The sequence below is a fragment of the Leucopleurus acutus genome, assembly GCF_964270905.1.
Source record: "Leucopleurus acutus genome assembly, chromosome: 16".
NCBI classification, from domain to species: Eukaryota; Metazoa; Chordata; class Mammalia; order Artiodactyla; family Delphinidae; genus Leucopleurus; species Leucopleurus acutus.
This window is the reverse complement of record NC_139158.1, coordinates 45,079,715-45,106,051: the sequence shown is the minus strand read 5'-3', so window position 1 is coordinate 45,106,051 and position 26,337 is coordinate 45,079,715. Positions and strand designations below refer to the sequence as shown.

The following is a 26,337-nucleotide window of genomic DNA, read 5'->3' as shown; positions in this document are numbered from 1 at the left end:
TGACCCTGCTCCTCAGAAGCCTCCAGGTCATGGATACAGGGACCAAGGGGACTGTCCCAGGTGGGGGCCTGAGGATCCAGGGTCAGCTCCCAAGACAGAGATGGGCATTTGCAGAAATACTGGTGACGTCCTAGTCCACCGCGTGGCGTAGCCAGTAGCGTCGAGCAGGGCCACCCTCGTTGCAGATGGTACATGCCTTCCTTCCCGGAGGGGCTCATGTCCCGGGAAGTGTGGAGACCGGGGGAGGGGACTCTGGTGCCCCTGCAGCTCTTCTGTGAGTCCAAAACTGAAAGAATCTTTTTTTTTTTTTTTTTTGCGGTACGCGGACCTCTCACTGTTGTGGCCTCTCCCGTTGCGGAGCACAGGCTCCGGACGCGCAGGCTCAGCGGCCATGGCTCACGGGCCCAGCCGCTCCGCGGCATGTGGGATCTTCCCGGACAGGGTCAGGAACTTGCGTCCCCTGCATCGGCAGGCGGACTCTCAACCACTGCGCCACCAGGGAAGCCCCCGAAAGAATCTTTACTGGGATCACGTGGTGGTTATCAGTCAGCTGTGGGGATGTGACGTGTTTGTGGTGTCCCTGTCGTCCCCTGAAAAGGACGCACGACGTGAGCCCCGAGTTTCCGCGTGATTCGGGGACAGCCCGTCATCCAGCTCTGGGGAGCCGCTCCGAGGAGGGGGGCCTCGTGGAGGGTCGCTGCCTGTCATGGGGACAGGTGTACCCGTGAATGACTCTAGCGCTTTCCTGAGGGTGGGAAGATGCAAGGATCCGGTCTGTAAATGTTGTTCCTAAAGTGTAACCGTCGAAGGGCCTGTTTTCCCAAAGCGCCAGGCCTCATCCCATCCTGGGTCTGCGCTCCCCTCGGGCTGCACTGTGTGCGCCCGGCGCCCCATGGCTTGATCCTCGGGGAACCAGATGGTGGGGACGTCCTTTGTTTTACACTATAATTCATTGAAGTCTAGCTTATGCTGCTTTTAAGGAGTTTACTGTCTTACTGTGTGAAGATAACAGGTGCTGTGATAGGCAAATTGGAACAAAAGGGGAAAATTCAATGTTTACGTCAACCAGCTATGTATTGTGATATTTTAAAGCTCTTTTCCATGTATTTGTGCTTTTTAAAAAAATTATTGTTGCATTTTGTATCCTCCTTTTTTCACTTGTAACAAATATTTTCCCATGCTATTACAAACTCTATAAATATACTTTTAATTGTATCTGTTATTAAAAAAAAAAAAGAATGAGTGAACATAACCTTCAAAAACTGTGAATCACTGTATTATGATATCACTTATATGTGGAATCTAAAAAAAATGGTACAAATTAACTTATTTACGAAACAGAAATAAATAGAGTCACAGATGTAGGAAACAAACTTATGGTTACCAAGGGGGAAAGGTGGGGATAAACTGGGAGACTGGAATTCACAATATACACACTACTATATAAAAAAATAGATAACTAATAAGGACCTACTGTATAGCACAGGGAACTCTTCTAAATACTCTGCAATAACCTCTATGGGAAAAGAATCTAAAAAAGAGTGGATATACGTATACATATAACTGATTCCCTTTGCTGTACACCTGAAACTAACACAACATTGTACGTCAACTGTGCTCCAAAAACAATTTTTAATTGTGAATCACTATATTGTACACCTGTAACTTATATATTATTGTACAACAACTCTACTTCAATTTAAAAATAAAATAGAAGTACAAATTAATTAATATAATTAAATAAAAAGAATGCATGACCTCCATGAGTACTACTACGGAAAGAAATCCAAGGAACACCGTTAAGTGGGCGAAAGAATCAAGCATGCAGACGACGTCCAGTTTGCAGTCCAATAAGCAGATAAATAACATGGAGAGAAATGCACATCTATGCTTCTAGATGCACAGAACATCCCTGGACATTTCCGAAATGTTAAGTGGGAAGCTGTTCGCAGTGAAAGCTGGTCACCTCTGGAGAGTACGTAGGAGCAGGACCTCAGGGGATGAGAAAATGAACTTAAAACACTTCCCTGTGGAAACTATTTCAGCGTGATTCGATATTACTTTGATTAAAATAAGTTAGTTAATTAGAAGGCAAAAAGCCCCTGACTTTAAGCGTTGGGGTGGCTCCTTGGCACCCCGGGGTGCGTCCGGGTCCTTACAGGGCTGGCTCACCGCCCCTCCCCTCCTGACTGTCCGGCCACACAGAGGACAGCTCACCTTGGCCACAGCTCCCCCACCGTCGCCATCCACCACCTAGATTTGCCTCTGCCCCTCCCCACCCTCTGCATGTCCACCAGGCTCAGTGGTGTCAACATTCAACCCCAGACCAGATGCCCCCTCTTCGGGTAGCGGTCCTGCTCTCTAAATGCTCGGTGAGCTGCTCAGTCTCTCCACCCCATCCAATGGCACGTCTCCTTTTCCCTTATTAGGGCTCCAGACAAACGACAGGGAACCCAATTAAGTGTGAATCTCAGTAATGTTTTAGTATAACTGTATCCCAAATATTGCCTGAGACCTACTCAGACTTTACTTCGGCTTGCTAACTGGCCACCACTGTGCCCCGGGGGCACCCAGCGGGCTCTCCCACTTCGATGCCCGTGGACACTCGCCTCCCTCCCCCAAGCCCAGAGAGTGAGCAGCCTCGGCCCCCAGTGCAGCAGTGGATGCCCCGTAAAGAGGTGCAGCCTCGCCCGTGTCAAAGTGTGAAATCAAACTCAGGGCGGGCCACTCTCCTGCAACCCCCTCTCCCCAGGCTACTCCTCAGCCTTTCTGGCCGGTCCTAAACACTCAAAGATCTTGCTGACCTAGCTGCTGTCCATAAAAATCACAAAAGCATCAGCTCGACTCCTGAGAAAAGCCCAAGGGTTGTTCTCCTGAAAGAAATCCAGGAGTGGCTTTTTCAGGCCATCAACCTGACTGCATCTCGGAACACACCTCGCCACACAGTGCTCAGCTGGAGGTCAGCAGCACCGTGACCTACATCCCAGCCAGGAGTCTGCGCAGCCCTCCTCCGCTCCCCGGGGGCTGCTCTGCGGCTGAGCCAAGGGCAGCAGTGCCGTCACAGCCTCAGATGCCATGCCGGGAGCATCTCGGGCCAAGTGAAAGCCTCCGCTGACCCCTGCCACTGCGGGACGGGGCCATCAGGCTGTGCCTTTTATGATCTTCCCTGGCCTCCAGAGGGTGTAATAAACCTAAAAAATTAGGCAAACAGGCAACTGTTCCGGGCTGGGATCCCGGAGGAACAGATGATCGGGGGGCAGCCTGGCATGCAGGGTGTTCATTGGGGTGTGCCCTTAGGGTCAGGCCCTGGGAAAGGAGGAGAGGGCAGCAGCACAGGGCAGAGGGAGCAGCGGGCTGTGACCAGATCCAGGGGCAGCCCTGGCTGACCCCACAGACTGCTCTGGAGCTACGGTGGCCCCTTCACACCCCCGCATTGTGCAGCCAGGGACCAGGACCACAGGCTGCCTGGGAAAGGGGCTAGGGCCCCTGAGGGGCTGACACTGAAGGCCGTGCAGACAGCACTCCAGAGGCCGGGCAAGAAGCCCTTCAGCAAAGGATGCTCTGGGCATCAAGCACGGGGTCCACCACCCCAAATCCCCTTAAATCGATGCTGCAGAGGGTGCTGACGGGCAGCAGCTTCCACCATCTCCAACTCCCCAGCAGGGAGCGAGGAGCTGGGGCTCCCAGGCCAGAAAGAAGGCAGACACCTGCTTTCAGTTTTCCGCTGAAGGAAGGACAGCCCAACAATCAGAAGTGTCTCAATACAAACTGAGCTGCCCTGAGATGCACAGAATCATCACCAAGGACGTTTAGCCCGAGGCCGACTGATCCCTACCCAGGACGCCGGAGGGGGAGGTTTACGTATTCCTTCAGTCCACAAATATTAGTGAGACCGTCAAACGCCAAACAGCACTCCCTCTGCACAGGGATAAAGCAGTAAAGAACACAGACAGAGTACTGTCTGGAGTCTTCATTTTAGTGGAGGGGTTAGAAAAAAATAAATACAATACCATTTTAGATACTGGTTAAGTGCTGGGAAGAAATGAAAGGGTGTCATGGGCTAGGACTGGGGTCAGAGGCAGGGGGAGGCAAGTCGTCGCAGAAGACCTCTCCAAGGGGGTGGCGTGTGAGCCAAGGGCCGACTGGAGCGAGGCAAAGACCTGGGAAGGGCACGGCAGGTGCAGAGGCCCCGGGGCGGGAGCCAGCCAGAGGCCTGGGGGTAGAGCAAGAAGGCCAGCGGGCCTGCAGGAGAACGAGCGGGGAAGCAAGACGAGATCAGAAAGGGGGCAAGGGCCAGAAGATGCCAGGCCGCGCAGGAACTGAGAGGCGACAGGAAGCCACAGACCCGGGAGGTCGTGTGCACGGGGGTGGCAAAATGCTTCTGTATTTTTAAATGATCCCTCCAGCTGCTGCTCAGGCCCTGGAGCGGGGAGAGTAGGGCAAGAGACCAGTCAGGAGGCTGATACAGGCCACGTGGGAGGTGCTGGACCGGGGATGAGAGCAGAGACGCATCCAAAAGACAGCTCAGCCAGGTCTGGGTCCCCAAGCCCTGCCGAGCAACAGAGTAATGTGAAGAGCCCAGCCCAGACCTCCCAGAAGAGAATCTCCAGGACGGGGACCAGGCATCTGTATTTAACCTCCTAGGAGACGCCGATGACCACGCCGGCGTGGGAGCTGCTACCCTCGCTGCCCAGTGATGCCCTCCTCAACTCTGAGAAGCTGGGATCCTAAAGAGCGTGGAAGCCTCACTGCCTTTCAGCTCCTTCTGAGACGCGCTTTGCCCCTTCCTCTGAATCCCCAGTTCCAGAATAAAAACCCAGCGCAGGGCTGTGCCTTCTGCTGGGTCCAGCTGGGGCCTCTCTTCTGATTCAATTTGCAGTGAAAAAGAAAGAAGGGGGATTCCCTGGTGGCGCAGTGGTTGAGAGTCCGCCTGCCGATGCAGGGGACGCGGGTTCGTGCCCCGGTCCGGGAAGATCCCACATGCCGCGGAGTGGCTGGGCCCATGAGCCATGGCCTCTGAGCCTGCGCGTCCGGAGCCTGTGCTCCGCAACGGGAGAGGCCACAGCAGTGAGAGGCCCGCGTACCGAAAAAAAAAAAAAAGAAAGAAGGGAAGGGAAGGGAAACTAATATGTGCATACACCAAGTAACTATTTTCCCAATTCCCCTAAAGAATGCACATAACTAGTAGCATTCTAGAAGCACAGGAGCAAAGTTAATTCATGGCATATAATGAATGCCTTACTCTGGGCACTGCACTTAATTCTGTCATGGAACCCTGGTCCCAGTTAGGAAAAGCTGGAAGATAGCTCAAGAATTTCATACATTACAAAACTCAAGCCCCAAACCATGAAGGACTAAATTTTGCTTGAGATTGAAGATGACAATGACACTTTCACAGGGAATTTTGGACACGCTGCAGGGGGAGCACCTGGGGCCCAGATGCTGAAGGCAAGAGGGGGCTCAGGTAAATGGCGGTGACAAGAAGTGGGCTCAGGAGACCCCACCACCTGGTCTCAGCCAGAGGGAAACCGAGGCCCTGGAGGTTAAGTGACCGGCTCAAAGTTGCTCCTACAGTCAGCGCTGGGAAAGGCTGGAGGAATTAAGCCACAGAGAACCGCCAAAGGCACACTAGCACCCCTAACCTGATTTCAGCTACGTCCTCCTGAAGGTAGGAGCAAGGGATCCCAGTGGGCTAGGTCAGCACGTTTAAGGGGTTCACGGGAAGATCAGTCTAAACAGGTGCAAGTCACCAGCTGCACCAGGCGCCGGATGGGGGAGCGTGAGAAGTCCATCCAGCCTCAGCTCCACACACACGTGTCACCCAAGCTCCCTGCCACGTTCCAAACTAGCCCTTCTGCCAGGACACACAAAGATCCCCCGCTGGTCCCTCTGCCTGGAAGGTACTTTTCTCCTCCATCTCACTTATCCTTCAAAACACTTCTAGATGTCTCCTCCTCCAGGAGGCCTTCCCAGAACAAGCCCCAGCCAATAGCTTCTGTGTGATGGCCCATCACTCACCACATCTGCTGCGTGACAGCCCGCAACACACCACACCTGAGGTGCAATAGCCCCTCACTCACCACAGCAGTTTCCACTTTCTACCCATTTACTGCTGGGCCAGTACATTTTGTCTTCCCCACCAGTCTGGATGCTTCCTGAAGGCAGAGGTAATGCCCTGCTTTTGATACATCCCACAGTATGTAGACCGTCTTTATGTACAGCAAGCACTTGGATGGATGAATGAACGAATGAATGAGTAAGCAAATGAAAGAATGAAACACATGAACTGACAACAAGACAGTTTTCTTAAACTCAAGCACTAAAATGAAGGAAATGCTTCCAAGTTTACTACACGTTTTCAATTTTTAAATGCAGATGAGTTTTGCCCCATAAATACCGGTTCCCTTGGCAGATGTTAACTCCAAAGCTCACTCTCCCCGCAGACCCACAGCCGTGACTCTGACTCCAAGACCAAGGCACAGGGACCTTCTGTCTCTTCTGAGTCACAGGAAAGAGGAAAAACCAGGATGTGCATGTGGCCAAACTTCTTCAATGTGCTTCTCCAAACACACAAGCAACATATTCATAAACAGAATTGCAGGACTTTTTCTCTAGAAGACTTCACTTGGAGTCAGAGTGGAATAAGATGCAGTCTTGGTCTCGAGCGGCATTTCCACCAAGCCCTGCATCTGGTGTTGCCCAGCAGAGTGGGTTAATCGTTGTGGGGGGAGCATTAGGCTTCGGGGAGCTGGGTGCAAATCCTGGTTCTTAGCTCTGTGACTTCCGCACTTCATTTAACTCTGCTGAGCCTTTGTTTCCTCCTCACCTGTAAAAGTACTGAGCTTCCCTCACATATAATTTTTTGCTGGAAGATGTGACAGAGGAAAGCAGGCCCCACAAGGCCGGGCACCAGCAGACCACCGATATGCTCTGTCGCTTCCAGCACAAACCCAAGATCCATCCATTTATTCAACAAACGTTCACTGTGCCTCTCCTGCCCTCTGGGAACTTACATTCTGGTGAGACGATTCATTTTAACAAAACCTTTGCATTCCTTTCCCAAAAGAGATGGAAATGGAGGAAATCCAGAAAATATATTTTGCCAAATTTTCTAGCCAGATCTCAGAAAAATGAGGAGCCACCATATAGCTGATCTTCGTAAATTCTGTTTATAAAATGCTTATCTTCATCAACACAATGCAGAGGCCACGGTTCATAAAAAAGACAAGAGTATCGGAAACACCAAAATTCTTTCACTTCTTTTTAAATGCCTGTGAATTACGTCTAGTTATTCTGACTTAATCCACACTGTCTGACCTGAAGACGTGACACACGCTGTCCTTCCCACACCGTGGCCAGCAGCTCCCTCCCTGTCCCCCTTGGCAAGCATGCAATGCTCCTTCATATATTAAATCAATGGGAGCAACAGAGGCCAGAGGCAGGACTAGGTCAATGGACAAACACAAACGTCTCCCCTTTATGAGGCTCTCTGGGGATGCAGAGAGATATATGATCACAGTTCTTGCCCTTCAACAGCCCACGATCACCCGCAGTGGGTGACAGCAAACAGGCTATAAAAGCAAAGCCAGCTTGGGGGTGGGGTGAGTGGCAGGGAGGCCGGACCAAGGAGACGGGGCTTCAGTTGGCATCGTAAGTGAAACAAAGTCGGCCCAGAAAAGAGGCCCAATCATTACCTCAACAACACCCACGTTTTTATACTGGGAGAGAGGAGGCAGGGCCCCAGGAAGTTTCACCTGCAAAACATCAGGCCATCAACAGAAGAGCAGGCTGACCTTACCGGGGGCGTCCGGTCCCTGGAGCACATGTAGTCAATCACCTCCCGGCAAGGCCTCCCGCCCCAGGGCTCTCCAGGGGCTTTAGAGCCGCTGATGCCCAGCTGCACCCCATATTCATTAAACCCGACTCTCCGGGGTGGTAAGCCTCAGCTCGAAACGGAGGCCCGTGTCCCAACCTTCTGCTGAATGTTTCAGAGGGACAAGCTGGGACTCACCCATACTCAGATGTCACCACCAAAGCCTGAAAAGGAAAACAAACCATAACCTGGACCTGTGAGAATCCAGGTGAGAGAGAGGGAAACAGACCAAGCAGGCCACCAAAACCCCAGGCAAAGGAGAAAACGCCCCCCGCGTGGGCAGGCAGCGTGCTCAGAGCTGCAGCTGAGGTTCGGGTCCCAAGCGCCGGGCTGAGGTTCTGGATCTGTAACCGACCAACCCTTTGAGGACCACTAGGCCTGTCCACCCATCCCCAAACCTGCCTCCGAGGGGGTGCCAGGTTCAGAGGGCAGACCACTAAGCCTCGCAGGCACAGACGCTGTCCTTACTCAGTGCCCCCCACAGGGCCCACAGAGGCTCCCTGCCGAGCCGCATCTCCCAGGGGCACCGCCCCCACGTCCCCTCTTTTCTGATCTACGTGGCAACCAGGAGAGGACCAGCATCTCTAAGCACTCAGTGAAATTCACAGATGCTTGTGGCGCAACAGTGGGATGAGCAAAGGACACTCAAAGATGACACCTCCCCAAAACAAAAACGGACAACACTGACACTGTAGGGAGGTGGGAAGGGGAAATGTGTAAAGTGAACAACAGTCTTAAACGAACAAGGAAAGGAGGAAGATTTTTAAACCTCCATTATAAACCAGAAGTTTTACAATGGCATCCCAGGGTGAGGGCTGGTACAGGCCGTGTTCTAAAACACCTACCTGGGTAGGGATAAATTAGGAGTCTGGGATTAACAGACACACAGTACCGTACACAAAATAGGCAAACAACAAGGACTTACTGTACAGCACAGGGAACTATATTTGGTATCATGTAATAACCTATAATGGAAAGAATCTGTAAAAGAATATATATCCATATATATAAATGAATCACTTTGCTGTACACCTGAAACTAACACAACATTGTAAATCAACTATACCTCATAAAAAATTATAAAAATAAATAAAACATCTTTAATTCTTTGTATTTTTAAAATCAGAAGGCTTTACATACAAATCTGGGTTTCCGACTTCTCTGGACGCAACCACAGGAGAGCAGGGCCTGCTCCCCCCTCCTCGCCTGGCTCCCCAAACCTGGGAGCCGAGACACCCTCAGCCCCCCACCTCCCCCCCAACCCCAGGAAACCCAGAGACTTCACAGAAGGGACTGTGCCTCTAACAGCAAAATCCTTTTTGTAAATTACGAACTGGCGGCAAATTTAAAGGCTCTGATCGTGGTTTCTCAAACTTCATGCACTTTCTGCTGGATTTCATTACCTCCCCCAACCCGTGGTGCCTGGACAGGGGACAGAGCCATGGAAATGCTGGCAGAGGCCTCGAAACGGATCAAGCTGACTTTTAACAACATATGATCTCACTCAGCCAGGAGCAAATAGGTCTGATGTGTTCAGGTATTGAGGATTTATTAAAGAAACCACCAGCGAGGGGCTTTCTCTCTCATGTCCTTCTGTCTTTTCAGTGTGGGCTGCACCCTCCTTAATTCTCACAACTCGCTGACAGTATCTTCAACCCTGCGTGAACTCAAGACACCTTTGGAAGAATGAAGCTGCCCTTCCCCGGAGCTGTAATGCGCGTGTAGCATTCTAACGTTCTTAATTCGAGAATTCATCCCAGGTGCCTTGAAATTGAATACTCTACCACAATTTACAGGCAGAAATAAGAGCAATCACCTCATCATCAAGCCAGAAGGGCCTGAGGTAAGAAAGCCCTCTGATACCCCCAGGCTTTTTGCAATAAAACAGAGAGAGAGCAAAACAGGTCTGGCCTCATCTCTGCGGCTGGCTGAGCAGGGAGTCCACGCACAATAAAGCAGGTCCCTCCTACGACAGCCACACAGGGCGAAGGAGGTCTCAGGTTGCACCTGGCCAAGACCTACACCTCTAGTTTGGACGTCATTTCAAAGGCAGAGGGGAGGAGGGGGCGAAAGCCAGCCCCTCCGTAAGGAGTCTCACTGATAACGGGATGACATCAGAGAGCAGTTCTGCTTCTGTTTCACTCGAGGCCTCAGCTCTCAAGTGTCGCCTTCCTGTTCTTTGATGATTAATCGAGCTTTTTCACTTGGCCTCCACTCTGCTGCACACTTCGATGCTGCCTCTGAGCCCCTCACGTTCCATGGCTCTGCTGTTGGCATTTTCAAAGCTTGACAAACCCACTTCAGCATCTGAAATAGGAGGCTCTCCAACAGGAATGCAGAGACCTGGCCCCGGGCTCGCCACAAGTCACACAGGCAAGGGACTTGAGAACAGCTGTGTCTGCCTCTGAGGTTAAATGAGTGGATAAAATCACATCACGCTGAAGCCACACAGAGAAAGCAAACTGCTGGTCCCGTTCTAGCAAATGCAACATTAACATACAGCCACAAGGAACTGCTCGCGGCCCTCATGGGAGGCCTCTGGGCCTCGACGTGCTGTTCCCTCCACGTGCTGTTCCCTCCACCCGCTACACCTGTCCTCCGCGGCCGATGCCCATTGCAGGCCCAACTGAGCCGTCTCTCCCTCCAAGGGCCTTCCCCCAACACCCCAAGTCTCAGTGAGACCCCAACATGGGCTTCCACATGCACCACAGGACCTGGTCCCACAGAGGCAAGGTCTGTGCCAGGCTGGTGGTCCACCGTATCCCCAATATGCAGCCCAGTGGCTTTTCATGGTTTGGGGGGCTCTGCAAGATCAAAACTATTTTCATAATGGCACCAGGACATTATTATTTGCCTTTTCACTCTCACTCAAGACGGCCCAGTGAAGTTTTCCAGAGGCTACAAGGTATGTGACGACGGGTCATTCTGATGGCTGAGGGACTGTGTGCTTGTGTATTCTTCTGTTCTAAAAAGAGTCTGTTTTAATTTCTAATGTGGTAAAGATACTAATATAACCCACAAAAACAAAAGCTCTTTGGGGTCAACAATTTTTAAGGAATCCCCAAAACTTTGAGAACTGCTGGTCTACCACAAGGCCTGGCATACACCCAGCAGAGTTTAAATACTTTATGAATTAATCAATCAATCAATGATAGGCAGATGAAACCTCTATCAATACACTGATGTCTACTTTGTAGTCTGGTATGGACAAAGGATGGAAAAAAGAGGTGCCCAGGGGTCAGTTCACTCTTTCCTGGTTAAGAAGGGAAAGAAACAGATTCCCCAGCTGTTTGACTGGGTAGTAGGTGGATGGCTAGGTAAGGAGATGAGTGAGTGGGTAGATGGCGGGGGCAGGGGGGGATGTATGGGTGGAAGGATGGATAGGTGGATGGATGGGTGGGTATGTGGATAGGTGGATGGATGGATGGGTGGATGGCTGGTGGCAGAGCAGGTGGGCGGGAAAGTGGGTCCACTCCAACTGCAATGCACTAGCTCCCACCCCTCCACGTTCAGTCACATCTGATGGCCCCCCAGATCAGCCTGTCAGTCTCACTCCCTGGCTTTCTAACACACAAATTTCATCATGTTACACCCATTTGTAAAATGGTTCCCTTTATCTACAGAATCAGCTTTAAGTTAAATCATTTTAGAGCAGTGGAAAGGAAGAAACAATAATAACGTCCAGACAGCACAACCTCCAGAATCTGGACCTCTCACCTCTCCGCTCCTGTGCTCACCAGCCAGCTGAAATGTCAGCAGTGTCTCAACACTGCAGCTCCCCAATCTCACTCCACAGTTTAGGGCCTCTGGACACTTTCTGCTTAAAATGCCATTGCCCGCCTTGTCTGCCTGGCCCACTCACTGTACAGAGTCCTGCCCTCAGACACAGAATCCTCCAGGATACTCCTCCCAGCCCTGAGAAGGAGCTACACTCAACACCTCTACAGCCACACACCACTGTGCCCTGAACACCCATCGTCACCCACACAGCAGGGGACATTCTCTCTGTGGCTACTGCTCCCACTAGATCATGAGCTACTGGAAAGCAGAGGTCATGCCCTTGCTCCTCTCTGACCAAAGAAAAAAGCCCAATAAAAGCTCAATGGCCAGACAGATGCCAAGGTCACCAGGAAAACACCTGCTCTTCACCATGTGAAGCCTAGGCAGACCTCAAAGCTCCATTTCTGCCATAATGTCTACCTGTAGGCTTGAGCTCACGCTGATTTTCCTTTCTCCAAACACATACTGTACTTTATTATCTACACAGAGAACCTAATACTTGGTGACGAGTGGACAAAGTCCACTCATTGCTGAGTTATGTAAGATTCTGCTCCATCGTCACAATATTCATGGGAAATCCGAAGAGGTTCAACACAAAATTATAAGTTACCACTGATTGTGCCTACTCTGTGCAAGCACTTCACAGCCATTAATTCCTTAAGCCATTAAAATAATCTTACAAATAAGGTAATATTGTCCCCATTATACAGATGAGGAAAGAAGAGACCAGAAGACTAAAGTATCCTTTAGAAAACCATGTAGGTAGTTCGTGGCAATGCCAGGATGCAACCCTGGGACCACCTGATTTACCTACCCTTCAACACCCATGCCTCTCTCGCACCTTCACTGAGCACTGTGTGAAAGTTTGGGATCATGGGGCAGTGAAAGCTCTGTCTTGCTAATTTAATCCAGCCACAGTTCAAAGGTATGCCCTCCAAGAAAAAGCTCACACACACAAAAAATCAGTTTCTCTTACACAGACAGCACTTACTGTCTGCTGAATGAGGGTATGAATGAATAAGAAATGGCAAATCAATAACTAAAAGCACGGTCCAAAGGCTAAAGAAAGATGGTAGAGAAAATAAATGGGATTTATCCAGGACTGATTATCAACAGCTGTCTCTCAAAAGTCAGAGTAGAATAAAAGGAGGAGGGGAAAAGATGGTAAAAGCAGAAACAACCACAAGATCCTCTGACTTTTTAAAATCAAAAGAGAGAGGAATTCCAGCCAAGATCAAATCAGAGACAATCAAATCAGTTTCAGAGCACTTATGTTCCAGGAAAGAAAGAATAAATTCCTTCCACTGGTCCTTTAATTCATTTATTACTCATCAGAAAGAACAGGAAATCTGAAAGCTGTTTGTTAGTAGAATGTACAGGCTAAGTTAACACTTAGGTTATAGGAAATAAGGTTCTCTTGGGGAAAAGCCCCATCAGGGATTAAAGGTCCCCTTTTCCTTTGCATTGACATGGGGAACAATTAATCCAACCAAGGTGTTAACCGCTCAAACAACCAAGGACACCAGGAGGCAAAATTCCTCAATCCTTTGAGTGGACAGAGGTACTGGGGTGGTGGGCAGGGCAGTTACCTATTCTCATCCTTAATATATCAGTATAGTCAAAGTTGACCCTAAGAACAAGAAAAGCTAAATTAAAAAGGAGATATTTTACAAGACAACTAAATGCCTTGTGTCATCTTGGACTGAATCTTGGACCAGAGAAAAAGACACTATTGGGCAACTTGGGAAATCTGGATGAATCAGATCAGTGGATAATACTGTATCAATGTTACTAGCCTGGTGTTTAATTATACTACAGCTGTGTAAGGTGAAAGCTACACGAGAACTCTGCACTATTTCTGCAACTTTCTGTACATATTTCAAAATGACAATTTTTTAAAAAAGAAGAAAAACATCTCAATTGGATCATCATATATGAGCACCGGCCCAGGACTCCTGACATTTTTCTCACAGTTAGTTGCCCTTCTATCTGATCAAGCAGAGATGGCTCCTATAAAAACACTAACTTTACGAAAAGAAAGCCAACAGACCAAAACCCAATATTTTTAAAAGCTTTATCTCTGCAACTTGTTTCACTTCCCAGCTAGCCTCCATCACCTTGAATCAGTTTTTCTGGAAAGCTCCCTGGGGAACTTGAAGTCCCACTTAGAGGGAACTCACGAAGTGGTTTACCTGTGCCCCAAGCTGAGTCACTGTGATGGCTTAGACTCTGTTTAATAAATCCTGAAAATAAGAACCAGTAGGTACACTCACTCTGGCAAGAGACCACGACACCATGAAGCCACGAGAGCTTAAGAGAGCAAGCTCCTGATACTGGGTATCCCACGGTGGACTCAGAATCCTAGACTCTTTGAAGTTGAAAATTCTCATTCTAAGCTTTATTTATCCTCTTGGGATCATAAGCCCCACCCTTCACCCCCAGCTTCCAAGAGGAAAGAGGACTGACTTTCTAACAGCATCCTAATTTCAATGTTCCCTCATGTAGAAAAATCACATTTTACCAAGTTCTGCTCTGAATAATAGATTCACTACGCTAGTGTTTTCAAACCGCCGATCATAAATTAGTGGATAAAGACCATCTTTTTTTTTTAATGAAATAGTAGAGAGTAGAAACATCAGCATGCATTGGGCTGATAAAGGTCTTACTGCAGATGTTTTAAATGCATAGTCCTGTACAATCGTCACCAACCTTCCAAAGTACAAATGTCCTTCATTTTAAATGTGATTAATCCTTTTTCACTAAGTCAGAGGGGGAAAAAAATGTTTTAAATGAATCTTATATTCACAATAACTTTTATCAGAAAATCTGAAATGTGTTCCCACAGGCAAAAAATAAATACTGTTGCAAACTGAAGTCAAAAACTTTTCCTGCAAAGTATTTCCCTCAGATATGTATTAATTACAAAGAGGAAAAAATATAACAATACAGCGGAGAAACCCAGCAGACACCACCTTGACCAAGGGACTGACGTGGACATCACCAGTAACGAGACATACTGGCATCATGACCCCCCATGATAGGAAATGAAGGACACTTATGTGGCTTTCTTGCCCAAACTGCATAACTTCAGTTTAATCATGACAAACCGTGGGAGAAACCCAAACTGAGGGACATTCTACAAAATAACTGACTGGCACTCTTCTGAGACTTAGAAACTGTCACTGACCAGAAGAGATTAAGAAGACATGGCAACTATATCCAATGTGGGATCCTGCACCGGCTCCTGGGACAGAAGAAGGACGTTCTCAGGAAAACCATGTCCAGTTACCAGGGCTGCACCACGCTGATGCCTTGGTCCTGACAACTGCACCGTGGTTACGTAAGACGCTGATGTTAGGGGAAGCTGAGTGAAGCATATATGGGAACTTTACTGCATAATTATTTCAAGTTAAAAAAAAAATCCTTTTCTAAAGGAACAAGTGTGTTCTGTCCCATAAACTATATATCATTGAAACATAGTGTTTAACCTCCAATTCTCTAACCTTAAGAGAGAAACATAACATGTATTTGATGTGTAATTTGTGTATACTTAACTTAATACACAGGGAAAGCCTGAAGCTGTCCTTTCCCCAGGCTCTTCCTCAGCTCTCTTCTGCCTCCCCAGCCTAATACCCAACAGGAGGATCATCAAAATTCCCTTCTGCTCACGGGAGCAACGTGAGGCATCCCACGGATGCTGGGGAGGAGATGACAGTTATTAATGCAACAAATATCTTCTGAGTACCTATATCTGCCAGGCACAGTTCTAGGCCCTAGGGAAACAGACAAACCCAACAAGGTTACCAGCTCTCACGGAGTTTATGGGCAAGAAGCAGGGAGACAAGAAACAAGAAAACAAAAATCCTTTCACATGCATACACATGCCCATGCACGTGTGCGCACGCGCACGCAAACTCAATAATGGTAAATGCTGTGAAGCCAGGAGGCCAATGCAATGTGATAAAGGCTTCTCAGAAGAAGTGACATTTGAGCGGGGACCTGATCTTTCTCTGATCCCCAGTTTCTTCATCTATAAAATGGAGCTAAAAATATTCACCCCTGTGGGATTGTTGTCAAGAATTGAATTAGATAATGATGGCATAAGACTTGACAGAATTCCTAATAAGTGAGTGAGTGGCTAGAAATAGTCACTGGGGACAAAAATTACTTGTCGGGGCTTCCCTGGTGGCGCAGTGGCTGAGAGTCCACCTGCCGATGCAGGCGACGTGGGTTCGTGCCCCGGTCCAGGAAGATCCCACATGCCGCAGAGCGGCTGGGCCCGTGAGCCATGGCCGCTGAGCCTGCGCGTCCGGAGCCTGTGCTCTGCAACGGGAGAGGCCACAACAGTCAGAGGCCCGTGTACCGCAAAAAAAAAAAAAAAAAATTACTTGTCAACACCATTATGGTGAAAGCACTTTCTCAGTTGACTTTAAATTCTACACATCCCATTGAAATTGCTCCAAGTGTCTAAGAGTAGATTGCTGATCACAGAAACAGTTATTTCCCCTCCACTGGGCAGCAACAATGAATAATGAATATACTTGGAAATGGACAGAGCAGGAAACACACATGCTCAGTCCAGAGTCGGCGAGAGTGAAGGAAAGCTCCAGGCCCCGCCAGCAGTCGTGCCTGATGTGAGTCACTGGGCCGAATCCAAGGGAACAATGACAACCTTCCCAGGAAGGACTTCTCCATCCCGGAAATCAGCCAGAGGCTTCAACCTGGGGAAGGGCCTGCGCGTGGTGGGGCACTGTCACATCTCCCCCAGGCCGTGTAAGTCTAGCCGTAATGTATTTCGTTTCATAAAACAGGCCTCAGCAAGACTGCATCCCAACTCCAGGACCCACAAAAATAGAAAAAGCTATTGAAATAATTTAGGAAGTTGGTCATGAAATGAGAATGTGTAGGCTAAATCAGCTCAGCCCAGAGTGCTATCTGCGCACTGCACGACGGGACATTTCTAACTAACCTCTGACACACACACACCCCTCTCTGCCAGGCCCAGGTTTGCGATGCCCAGGTGAGGGCTGGGGTCTGAGCGCCTCACACAATCAGTAAAGGAGATTAGATTTTATTACAGGAGCCAAACTGCACAGGTGAACAGGGGTGAGCTCTCTCCTTCCTTTAATCCCTCCGTTAACTGGAAGGGCAGCGACAGGTGCCAACTCCTGGCCCCCACTGCCAGCCTCCCGCCCCCAACCCCACTAGCAACCCCTCCCATCCCTCAACTAAAGCAGTTCCCTCCAGAGACAGGAGCCAATCACCTCCCCAGCCAGCTGGGCTCGGACCTCGACCTGCAGCACCTCCGATGCTGGTGACCCCCTCTCCTCTCCCTTGATGACCAGGACGTTCACTCTCCTGCTTTTCTCCCTTCCTGTCTCCATTGCCCGGCCCTTAAGTGTATTTGTCAGTAACAGGTGATTATAAAAAATAATAGCAGCTCTGATTTGTTGAAAGGATATTACATGCCTGGAAGTATGCTAAACACTCTCTCCATATACACCCTTCCATCTAATCCCCTCAACAACTTATGCACTATCATTTTACAGCTGCGGCTCTCACATGCTGTGGCTTCCGCAGCCTTTTACAACTCTTAAACATAACTGAAGAGCCTAAGGAGCTTTTATTAATGTTGATATACCCATTTATAGTTACCATATTAGAAAGGAAAACTGAGAAATGTTTGACACAATGCACTGCACACAGACTCACGACATCATCACACATCATGTAGCTTCTCGAAAACTCCACAGTACCCTCGTGAGAGACGAGAGTAAAAAGAGCAAATATCTTACTATGGGTGTGAAAACAGTTCTGACTTTGTAAACCCCCTAAAATAGGCTCAGTGAGTCCTTGTTTACAAAAGAAGAAACTGAGCCCAGGAGTAAAACCAACCTGCCCAGGTCACTCGGCCAGCTACTGACAGCTCGGTCTTAACCCAGGTCATGCAGTTCTGCTATCCCACCCCTTCTTTCTTTACCATGGTCCTCCTCAGAGACAACATTCACTGCCACCACAGCTGCTACTACCTTCAAGCGATCCACCTCCAAATATGCACCTGCAGAGCTGATAACTCACCTAAGTTCCTACTGCCTGCAGCCCCACCAGCATCCTGAACCAACTCAACTGACCACCATGGCCCTCCACCCCGACAGGCTCATCCCACATCCTGACCTTGGCAAAGGTCATTCGTCCACTTAATAGGGCCCCAAGCCTCTCAGTCATCTGACTCTTTGCCTCTCTATGTCCTACTGATTGGTCTTCAGAATGTCTCTTGCAAACGTAAAAAACAGGATATAAGATAGTTATACGTTATGCTGCTACACAAACAGGAAAAAAAGACTGGATTTAAATGCACCAAAACTTTAGGAGGGGTCATCTCTGGATCCGTGGAATTATGAGCGATTTTCAATTTGATTTCTTTGGTACACTTTTCAGCAGACGTTTTTTACAAGCATACATTATTTTCACAATCAGAAAACACCGTGAAGGTTTTTTCAGGGTTTTGTTTGTAAGTTTCATCCTTTGACTCCTCCTTTCCTGTTACTTACATCGCCAGCCTGGTCCAGAATCCCATCCCTACTGGTCATACTCCAGTTCTCTGAATGGTCTGCCGGCACTGGCCTCTGCCCAATCTAAAGGACATCTGAGGTCTCAGGGTCTTGCACCCCAGAATATGGCAGGAAAGTCAGTGGGATAATAGTGCATAAAAGGCACTTAGCACAGCACTTGGGAAACAGTCAATCAATGTTCACTGTTGCTGGAATGCTGGTATTATTTCCCTACACTGCTATATTTCTGAAAAGCCATCAGCAGCTCCCAGTGCCTAATAATAGTAGCCAATATTTATAGAGCCCTTACTCTGGGGCCCAATACTGTTAGCAAGGGTTACTTCATTCAGTCATCATCTCAGCCCCACAAGGGGGGTCCTGTGAAGACCTCCATCTTACAGGTGAAGATCTCCGTCTTACAGGTGAAGAAACTGAAGCACAGAACACCTGAGTAAAGTGCCAAGACCCAGAGCTAGGAAGGTGCAGAGCCGGGATTCAAACCCAGGTCAGGCTTACTGTCCAGTAGAACTTTCCACAAGGATGGACATTATCTATCTGCCTTGTTCAATATGTAGCTACGGAGCATTTGAAATGTGACTTGTGCAACTAAGTAACTACATTTTACATTTTATTGAACAGTTAATTTAAGGAGCTGCATGCCGCCAAGGGCCAGCACGGGACTGCAGCATAAAAGCCCAAACTCCCAAGTTTAACAAAGAAATGTCCTCACAACACCCTGCCCACCGACCTCTCAACTAATCCTCACACAAAGCTCCAGTGAGTCCAAGATCCCGGGTAACTGTACTCGGTGCCACCTGCCAGCCATCCCCACCCTCCTCTTATCTGAGTCTTCTGTACAATGGAGGGGCTTTAGAAATGAGAGTAAGAGAGACTTCAGCTCCAACCCGGACTCCACCGCGACCTAGCTCTGTGACCTCAGGTCTCTGAGCCCCTCATCTGCAGAATGCGGCCACTGTGCTAACTTCCAAAGGTCACCAGCTGAGCACTTCACAGACACTCCCTAAATGGTGGCTGGTTACACCCCTGCCTCGGGGCTCAACTCAAACCCCACCCTCTCATCCAAGGGACCCTGGGAAGCCCCGGAGACCTCTTCCTCCAGCTTCCAGAATCCCCTCACAGATTCTGTGTTATTTGCGTGTGTGGTGTGCCTGTGTCTCTCCTCTGTCACCAGCCCAGCCGTCCCCTGAGGCCGAGGGCTTCTGTCATCAGCGAGCCCGGGGACAAGAAGTCACCAAGCAAAGGGCTCTGGAGGGAAGTGGAGCTGGCTCAGCCGCACTTTATTATCTCAGGGGTCTCAGTTTCCCGTCTGTAAAATGGGGTGAAAAGACCTCCATCAGTGAGCTGGTGTGAGGGGGAAAGGAAGTTGCCGAGGTGAAGAAATGAGCACGGTGCCTGGTGCATGGTACCATCTCGACAGACACCACCCACCCTTAACACGAGAGACGGGCGTCATCACAGACCCAAGAGGCTACCACTGAGCTATGTTCCCCAACGCTCCCGCTCTTAAAATGGGAAAACTTCAGTAGAGCCTAAAGACATCAACCCCAGTCGAACTACCACTGGGGTTTTTTTCTTTTGTTTTTAACTTGATTGACATGACAGCAAATTCTACCTGAGAGGCTGATCGGGAAGAGAAGCTGAGAACCCTCACAGATAGAAGGCCTGGGAGGACCTGCCTTATAAGACGAGAAAGTACATTATAACACTAACATCTGGCCTGTTGCCAGCACTCACCAAATTTTTTCTTTTTGGTAAAACATTTTTTAAATATGTGTTATGCAATAAAGATACCATCATTAAATTCTAAAAGTAACAGTAATAATAACAGCCAATCTTGGGGCTTCCCTGGTGGCGCAGTGGTTAAGAATCCACCTGCCAATGCAGGGGACACGGGTCCGATCCCTGGTCCAGGAAGATCCCACATGCCGCAAAGCGGCTAGGCCTGTGAGCCATGGCCGCTGGGCCTGCACGTCCAGAGCCTGTGCTCCGCAACGGGAGAGGCCACAACAGTGAGAGGCCCACGTACCGCAAAAAAAAAAAAAAAAAGAAAAAAAAAAGAAAAAAGCCATAAGGCAGTGTTGAGGTTCAGGATGGGCCACCCCAAAATGCACCTCCACGGCATATTAATTGTTTTAAATTAAAGTTTCTTAAGAAACGGCCAATCCAACAGGGTCGCTCTCACCCTCCTTTCTGTTTCCCTGAGAGCAGGAGAATCAATCTCTCATGTGAAGGGCACACTCCCTGCATCTGGAGGTAGAAGGACACCCTTACAGTCAAAAATAGGGAATCCGGAGCCTTGTTATTTCTTTAATTTACTACTCCAAACCCAAACTCTGTTTAGGCTCTTCAATAATTGGGCACACAAAACCTAAGTTTCTTTGTCCTGTCAATTCCTTACAAATTTGTTTCTTTTTCTCCTGTTAAATCTTGGGTCAATTTTATTATTAGTCTAGCCACAAGAACTCAAGAGAGCGGTAGAGGGAGAAATTTCCTCCTCTCGGACAGTAGTAAAAACAAATTCATCACATCTTGTCCTTAATCAAGCACTGGGTGTTTCTTGCAAGGAGGACTGGTGACCGCAACAGGCTCCTCCTCAGAGTCAGTATTTCACCACACTGCCCCATCCTTCAACAGCCTGGCTGCAACAGCCAACCTCACCTCCCTATCACTCCAGGCCTTTCCTTCGGGCTGCTTGCTTCCTCTTTGCCTTCAGCGCCTGTACTCTCATTTACAATAGCCAAGACATGGAAACAACTTAACTGTCCATCGACATATGAATGGATAAAGAAGACGTGATATATATACATGTGTGTGTATATATATATATATATATGAATATATGAATATTGTTCAGCAATGAAAAAGGAAATCCTGCCATTTGCAACAGCAAGGATGAATCTTAAGGGTATTATGCTAAGTGAAAGAAGTCAGAGAAAGAGAAATACTGTATAGATCGCCTTTATATGTTGAATCTTAAAAAAAAGAAGCAACAAAAAACAAAATAAACAAAAAAATAACTTAGAAAAAGAAAACAGATTTCTGGTTATCCAAGACAGGGGGTAGGGAATGGGGGAATTGGATGAAGGGGGCCAAAAGGTACAAACTTCCAGCTATAAAATAAATAAGTCATCATGTACAACATGATGACTATAGTTAACACCGTTGGATAGTATATTCAAAAGCTGTTAAGAAAGTAAATCCCAAGAGTTCTCATCACAGGGGAAAAAAACATTTTTTTCTTTTCCTTTTTTTTGGAAAACTACATGAGATGATGGATGTTAACTAACCTTATCGTGGTAATCATTTCACAACATATACAAGTCAAGTCCTTCTGCTCTACACCTGACACACAGAGCGATGCGTCAATTACATCTCAATCAAACTGGGGGAAAATATTTTTAACAACTTCCTTCAATCCTCCCAGACAACCAGCTGAAAATTCTTTCTCCAGTGCCAGTGACTTTTTAGATAACTTTTTAAAATTACATACATAAGTTTTCAATTATTAATTATAACACCACCAATGAGCAAAGTAAAAACTCAAACAGTAAAAGGAAAAAACCAAAAAAGAAGCCATCTATCTTCACCGGACAGACTCTTCATCAGCTCTCCTCCCCAGAGTTACCACTGCCAGGCTTCTTATGAATCACTCTATACAGGTATGGCCGTGTGTGTGCCTCTATGTACATATTTTTGAACACACACATTCACACAACTCTACTGTAGTGAGTGTGTATGTGGATATCTTGCTTTTCTCACTTAATCCCCTATCTTGGAACTCTTAAGATCAACACATTCTTTTTTAAGTACTACAAAGCATTCTACCAAATGAATAGGCAATAATTTAACAAATCCTCCATCACTGTACATTTAGATCATTTATGATTTTTTTGTTGTTGTTCCAATGATGATGCAGAAACATCCGTACACATACTTCTTCGTAGGTAGGAATATAATCCATAAAATAAAATCTTAGAAATGAAATTCCTCAACCAAAGAGTTTTATAAACCTCTAATCTGGACAGCTACTGTCAAATTTCCCAGCATGGAAGTCTCAGAGGTCTTGATCCTTTATGACTCCATCACCAACACTCAATGTTCAGTTAATATTCACCAATCTCACTAGTGAAAAATGGTTTCTTATGGCCATTATAACTTGGAAGCCTTTCCTTATGAGTTAGGCCAAGTACTTTTGGTTGGCCAATTGTATATGTCTTTCTATTTCACTCCCAACTTCCAGATCACTGTCTCCCCGTGAAACTGCTCTTTGGAAATCTACCAATGCTCTTGTCTCCAAGACCGAGGACCTCATCTTACTGGCATCCTCAGAGCACCATCTTGGCAACATCTGACAATAACCACCACCACCTCCTTCGGGAGACCTTTCTCCTTTCCCGCCATGACCATTTGCTGTGCTGGTTCTCCTCCATGAGCTGCAAGCCAATCTTCTCCCTGGAATCCTAAAGAGAAGCATATCCCAGTGCCCAATCCCTGAATCCCTTTTCTTCTCACTGTAAACATTTTCTTTTTTTAAAATCTGCTGAATATCTGTGCTTTATACATAAAAGTAAGATTTTCTCCTGCTGAGAAATTCCCTCCTCACTGTAACATTCTTAAACTGTCATCCACGTGCAAAAGATTTCCAAATGTCAATCCTCAGATCACCTGAGACCCATGTTTCTTACAGTCTACTGAACACCAGCAAAGAGACGGATGTCCTTCCCACACTTCGGACAGTGAACAGGGTCAACACCTGGGACAGCACTCATCCTGTGCTAGATGCTGTCCTTGCACTTGACACTTACTGCATCTCCTATAACTTTCAAACCCAAGAGAGAACGCACCCCGCTGACCGTCCACCTTCCCCAAACCTCTTCTACCTCCTTGAGCATCAGACCTCAGTTAATGACTCTGTGTTCTTCCCCTTTCCCCTCCTTCTCACCCAATGAACTGCCAAATCCCGTCAATTCTGCCAGCAGACTGTCTCCGTGGATCTTTCCAGGCTTCCCATCTCCACCTATGGCCAGACTACTGCTTCCTTACCGCTTGCCCTAATCCTGATGCCACCACAAGAGTTCTCTGCTGAGAGCACAGACATCATCACATCCATCTATCTGCCCAAAGCACGTGGCTTTTGGACATGTTTCCTGTCTTCTCTCCACATACCTGGGCTTCAGGCCTCCACTGTCAAGGCACGCACCAGTAGCATCCCTCCCAACCCACCCAGGGTTTTATGAGAGTCCCACTAGTCTGTAGTCCCTCCCTCACCAGAAAGACACTCAGCAGACCTCATTTACCTTGTCCCACAGACAGCACCCAGCACAATGCCCGTGCATTTGGTAGGCAGCACTTAATAATTGCTTTCTAAAGCTACTCAATACAATCTCGTAGCATGCGCTCCAAAACTTCTTTATTTCAAAGAAGGAAAGGAACTTCGATATACATGTAAATCCAAAATAAAGAACAATCTTTCAAAAACATCTAAATGACTCTGGGGTCCATTTGTCTTGTAGGACTGAATATACATAGAAACCTACGTATTTTCTTAGGACTTACAAAAAAGTCAAACTCCTTCCCTAAAAAGCTTTAGAGATAACTTAAAAATCACAAAAGCACTGGTCTCCAATAGTTATAAACCAGAATAATGATTCCCTATCTGCCAACAGAAAAACAGATTCAGATGAGCCAAAGAAGGCTCCGGCAATCTCTTGATTTTATGATCTTCTGATGACCTCCAAAGTTGATACAAAGAAAGTAGCAAAGGCCATATGGTAAGTCAAATGTCCACCTTGATTGAGAAGCCAGTAAAAACAAATGGCCTTGTGTGAACTGCTCCTATCAATTGGGAAGGACACATCCCATTTAGATCTACTTCATTCTTTAAAGTTCTTTAAACCAATTTAAAAAGCTAACTCTTGTAAAAACTGATTATAAAGTAGTCACCGAAAAGCAAACTATTCCTCAGTGAACGCAAAGTCATTACTTCGTAGAAACATACAAGATTAAATTCTAAATGTGTTTATAATTCCCCCCCAGCTGTTAACTGTTTATGTTCCCCCCAGCATATTTCAAACACGTGTACTTAAGTGTCCTTGATTTTTTTTTTTCCAGGAAACAAAAGTTTTTAAAGTTTTGCCATCCACTCTTTAACCTTAAGTTAAGAACTGCTAAACTACTGATTAGAAGTTAGGGTTCAAGTTCAGGGAACTGAAATCACTTCTTAAGAGTTGAAAAAAGTAACACTGATAACAATTAGAGAACTTCTGAGTTGGCATAACTGGGGGGACTTCGCCTAACAGCTCTGGTGCCCTCATGACCACGCTCATGGATTTATACCCTCGTGAAACTGTTCCCTTGATGCTTTTTAAAGAGAGAAGAAGCAAACTTCTTCAAATTAATGGTACCTGGAAGAGTTAACAGGAATCTCCTCCGTGGCCTCGTGAACTCTCTACCCCCCAGGGCCCCTCCAGGGCAGTGTGAAAGGAACAGCAAAGCTTCAAGTGGTCCAGGCCCCCAGAGGCCACAGCCAGGGCCCAGTGGGCCGGAGACCGGCTCTTGACACTTAAGTCCAGGCTGGCCTTAGAGGGGAGCTGGAGACCAACTTCCTCCGGGTGGGGACGCCTCAGGGGCCCGCCTGCGCCCCGCCCTCCTACTCACCTGCGATTCATGGGCCGGACCCTCACGGCCACCTTGACCGATGCCATTGCTCATCGCGGCCCGGACCACGCGGGTTCCCACCTGCCCAGCGTCCCGCGGCTGCCGGCGGCTCTCGACACTTGGCCCGCGGCTCCCGCCCACTTCCCCCTCTGCCCCCGCCCCTCCGCTCCCGGCCGGACCCGGCGGCCCGCGGCGGCCCCACCTGCCCTGCCACTGAGCATGCCCAGAGCGGCTCCTGCCCGCGTGATCCGCGCCCCGGGCTTTGGCGGCGCCCGGGAGGCGCGGAGGGGCGGGGCCGGGTTGCCTGGGCGGGGCCTGGAGCACGGAGGGGCGGGGACAGGATGCCCGGGCGCCGCCGCCTGAGGTCGACAAATCTAGGCAGATCAAGTGGCCTGGGAGCGGGGATGGGGTCATTTCAGGGAAGCTTAAAACCCAACCTCATTCCTTTAAAAACTGGGGAGGAGGAAAACGAGGAGTTCACAGTAATTTAGGGCCAGCGCAAGGACCCCAATCCTGGGGTCAGATTACCAAAAACAGTTTTTCGGCCCTTAACAAGGACCTGGCTTTACCCCACTGTACAGGTGTTAGCTCATGCAATTTACGGAGCAAGAAACTGAAGCACAGAGATTATCACAGCTTGATAGTGGGCAGCTCCTCAGGTCCTCTCTGCTACTCTAAGGCTGTCCGAGCGCGTGTGCTCTGGACGCCTAAATTCAGGGATACAGAGAAATGAAAATAAGGGTACTGGAGGTTTTAAATGTGGGCGAGAATGGCTATATTGGCTGAAATCAAATCTTAATTGGACTTTTTTCGCACTTATGTTACAGTTTAGTAGTTTTAAACTTAAAGGAGTTTGGGGTGGGGACGACCCTCTCCTCCAGGCCTAGGGTTTCTGGGAGAAGCGACCCCGTCGCTTCGCTAAGCGACCCCTCCCGACCCCTCTTGTCGGGAGGCCCCGTCCCTGCCGCCCTCTCCCGGGAAATGCATATTCATTCATTCAGTCCATCAAGCATGAATGCATTCGGGCATTCTTTCACACACACCCAGTGGCCCACCTGTTAACTGCGGGCCACATTAACCAAGGCATCAGCTCTGCCTTCCTCCTGCTGCCCCATTCTGGGCCGCTTAGCCCACCCACCCCACGCTTCCTGCCTCGGTTCCCACAGCTGCCCCCCACCTCGGGTGGGGGTAGGAAGGCCCACTGAAGGCAGTGCCCTCTCCCCGCCGGTATTTCACGCCCCCAAGGGCAACCAGGAGCTGCTGGCAGCGTCCCTAGTTCTAAGGAAGGCGGCCCGACTGGGTCGGAGGGGCTACTCCCCCAGCAAGCCAAGCTATAATGGAGGCCGCAAGAAGTGGAGGCTGGGCTCCTGGGTTTGAGCCTCAGCTCCAACACTAGCTTTGGGAGGCGTCCAGTCTGCATTACTGGGCATCTCTGAGGCTTTTGCTTTATCTACA

The 26,337-nt window shown here is 48.4% G+C and overlaps 1 protein-coding gene across 1 annotated transcript in view; it reads right to left on the bottom strand.

Moving 5' to 3' along the window:
* LOC309973637 (kinesin-like protein KIF16B) overlaps positions 1-24,968 on the bottom strand; it is a 288,133-nt gene extending 263,165 nt beyond the window's left edge. Inside the window, exon 1 of the mRNA XM_082857986.1 lies at positions 24,883-24,968. Within this exon, the coding sequence (XP_082714112.1) occupies positions 24,883-24,929 (47 nt within the window). The 5' untranslated portion in view covers positions 24,930-24,968. The remainder of the gene's footprint in view (positions 1-24,882) is intronic.
* Positions 24,969-26,337: the final 1,369 nt, after the last annotated feature.